At 42.1% G+C, this 2,821-nt stretch overlaps 1 protein-coding gene across 1 annotated transcript; it reads left to right on the top strand.

The window, feature by feature from the left end:
• Positions 1-374: 374 nt before the first annotated feature.
• Positions 375-1,861, top strand: S100Z (S100 calcium binding protein Z). Its single transcript, XM_009703290.1, has 2 exons — positions 375-515; positions 1,703-1,861. The coding sequence occupies exons 1-2, from the start codon at positions 375-377 to the stop codon at positions 1,859-1,861; spliced, it is 300 nt and encodes a 99-aa protein (XP_009701592.1).
• Positions 1,862-2,821: the final 960 nt, after the last annotated feature.

Consider the following 2,821-nt stretch of genomic DNA (forward strand, 5'->3'; position numbering starts at 1 on the left):
GAATGAACACATAGGACGGTCTGCCTTTTTTTCCCCTGTGTTTTCAGCTATGGGAACAAGAGATTTCTTTTTACAGTAGCTTTGCAAAACAGATGCACAGTAGATCACTTCCTTAAATATAGGCCTTCCTTTCCGTTTACCCTGTTGAAGTAATTGCTAGTGAGTTCAAGACAGTATTTTATTTTATAGCACTCTAGCCTTGTTCACACACAGCTGACAGGATGAGTCAACTGAAAACCCATTTTTTCAGTACTGGTAACAATTTCTCTCTTCAGCTGTCTCTCCATCCCTTCCCTGAGACCAGCCTTTGGTTTGACTCCTGTCCAGTGTCACTGACTCTGGATCTTTGGCCCACAGCTCTCCCGCTCACCACTATGTCCACACCACTGGAGGATGCAATGGACACCTTGATCAGGATTTTTCATCACTACTCTGGCAAAGAAGGAGACAGATACAAGCTCAGTAAAGGAGAACTAAAGGAGCTCCTTGCCAGTGAGCTCACTGACTTCCTTTCAGTAAGACGCAGCTCCTGAACCTCTTGAGTTACTATTCCATGGGTGGGATAAGCAGCTATTCAGAAATAGCATCTCCTTCTGAAGGCACATCCTGCCACAGCCTCTCAGATGACAGTTGTCTTTGTGGAGCCGGACAGAGGAGTTGATATCAAATGTCCTGTTTGAGAAGCGTGTTTTCCAAGGGTGGTCCATCCCCAGTGCCCTGCCATGTGCCACCAGCGGCAGAGATGGGTGCCTGTGCTCTGCTTACTCCTCTGCACTTTTGAGCAGGAGGGCAAAGACATCCTAGAAGCAGTAGCAAAATCAATGCTGAATCAGGCTTTAATCAGTCCTTTGTTTGTTCATTTTTGATAATAAGGCATAGATAAGTCCTTTGAAGAATTAAATCCAGCAACCAGTTCTCATGAGACAAGACAGTAGCTTGTGCACAATGGCCACAGACACAGTACAGCTGCTTGTGTGCCCTGCAGACAGATGCTGAGAAAATCCTTTCAGCAATAAGCTGATGATCTGAAGATCTCTTTGCACATTTATTATGTTCTGCATTGCACAGCATGGATGCTTTTTATGGAATAATGACCAGATTCATAGTTGTTTTTCTGTATCCTCTTAATTGTAAGAATTGTTTTGGGCCCTATCACCACCAGCAGGATTTATTTCACATTGTATCCATTTCCTTGAATTGGATTTTCTTTTAATCTTGGCTATTGATTTATTATTATGAGAGTCACTGTTCTTACTCTCACTGAATAGGATGCGTTGTTTGCTAAGTAGAAATCTTCTGAATGTGATGAATGGATGTATAATATGACCACTTATGAATAGCCTGTTGAAAATCTAAGTGCTGTTTGTTAAGGGACGGTACAGAGAAATGCACGTTATAGAACCATCTTGTCAAAAGAAATCAGTGCTCAGCAGCTCCTAAAATCTGTTTGATTCATTTCAGTGCCTGTTTAGTACCTGTATTCCTTCTAAGAGCTGCACTGTCTGTTGCTGTGCACTTTTGGGACTCCAAAGTTGTTTTTAATGCTGTGGCTAGTGATATTTTACTATCCAGGTACATATTTCATGCAGTCTTTTATTTAATTGCACTGGGGTTCATGACATACCAGTAGGTTGCAGCATGGCGTGTGTCAGAATTATGAATTCAAGATCTGCACAGCTAAGTCACTTTTCTTTCTTTTTAGGGCCAAAAGGACTCCCTTCTGGTTGATAAGATCATGAAAGATCTGGACTCCAACAAAGACAATGAAGTGGATTTTAATGAATTTGTTATTCTAGTTGCTGCTTTGACTGTGGCATGTAATGATTTCTTCGAAGAACAGCTAAAGAAAGAAGGGTTTTAAAAATGCTCAATACAATCAATCTCTTGGCCACAAATGTGAGCAAAGCATGCCTAGTTACGTAGCCCTCGTCAGTGTTTAGTGAATGCAGACCATCATCCCTCCAACTGTTACTGCTGTGAGACACTTACGGAGCAGATCAGCTGCTGGTGTAAACTGGACCAAAGCTAGTTTACACTACTTGTGATCTAGCTTTTCATATTTTCAGTCTTTGCTCTGCATGCATCTGTAACATGCAAGCATCCATTGCCAGGTCAAGGGCTTGGGGTGACAGATAGTTTGGCAGGAGTTGAGACTTCTATTTCTTAAATGTCTGTGGGAAGTACAAGGCACAGGAATGTAACTTATACACCTTCTGAATTGGAAAATTTGGAATGAGACATAAAACTTGCAATTTAGTTTTCAGTCATTCTATAACAACCATATTTTTGCAGCTCAAAAAGAGCAGCTTGTTTTTCGCTCAGCTCTGCTTATTCTAAAGCCCTTTTTAGATGCTGCTCTGTACCTCCCCACACTCTCATATTTCAGCCATGGTCACAGCTGTCTCCTGCCACCCGAGCAGACGGTACCACTTGCCATTGTTACAGGTTCATTTCTCCCACCTCCCCAGCTTCAATTTTGTTGTATTGGCATTACTGCATCCCAGTAGTCCACCTCTTCATTTGGCATAAATGAATTTATTCATATGATAAATTGTTCAACTACGTAAAAGATTTAGTCAGCAAATTGCTCTGAGGGCTGATGGAAGGACGGGGTCTTCAGGGGAAATGTAAATGCCTTCTGCTTTCACTATTCTGGCACCCTTAAGAGGAGGGTTTTTAGAGGACCACTTGTGGGGGATTTAATGACGAGATCCCAGGGTAGAGCTTTGTAATGTGAGTCATATTATGGAACAATTATTTAATCTCATGTTGATCCAACCCACCACGTGGAAGTTGTGCAAAAGGGGCAGTGGGACCCCAT

This window comes from Cariama cristata, unplaced genomic scaffold, assembly GCF_000690535.1.
Source record: "Cariama cristata isolate BGI_N322 unplaced genomic scaffold, ASM69053v1 scaffold4617, whole genome shotgun sequence".
Classification (NCBI taxonomy): Eukaryota; Metazoa; Chordata; class Aves; order Cariamiformes; family Cariamidae; genus Cariama; species Cariama cristata.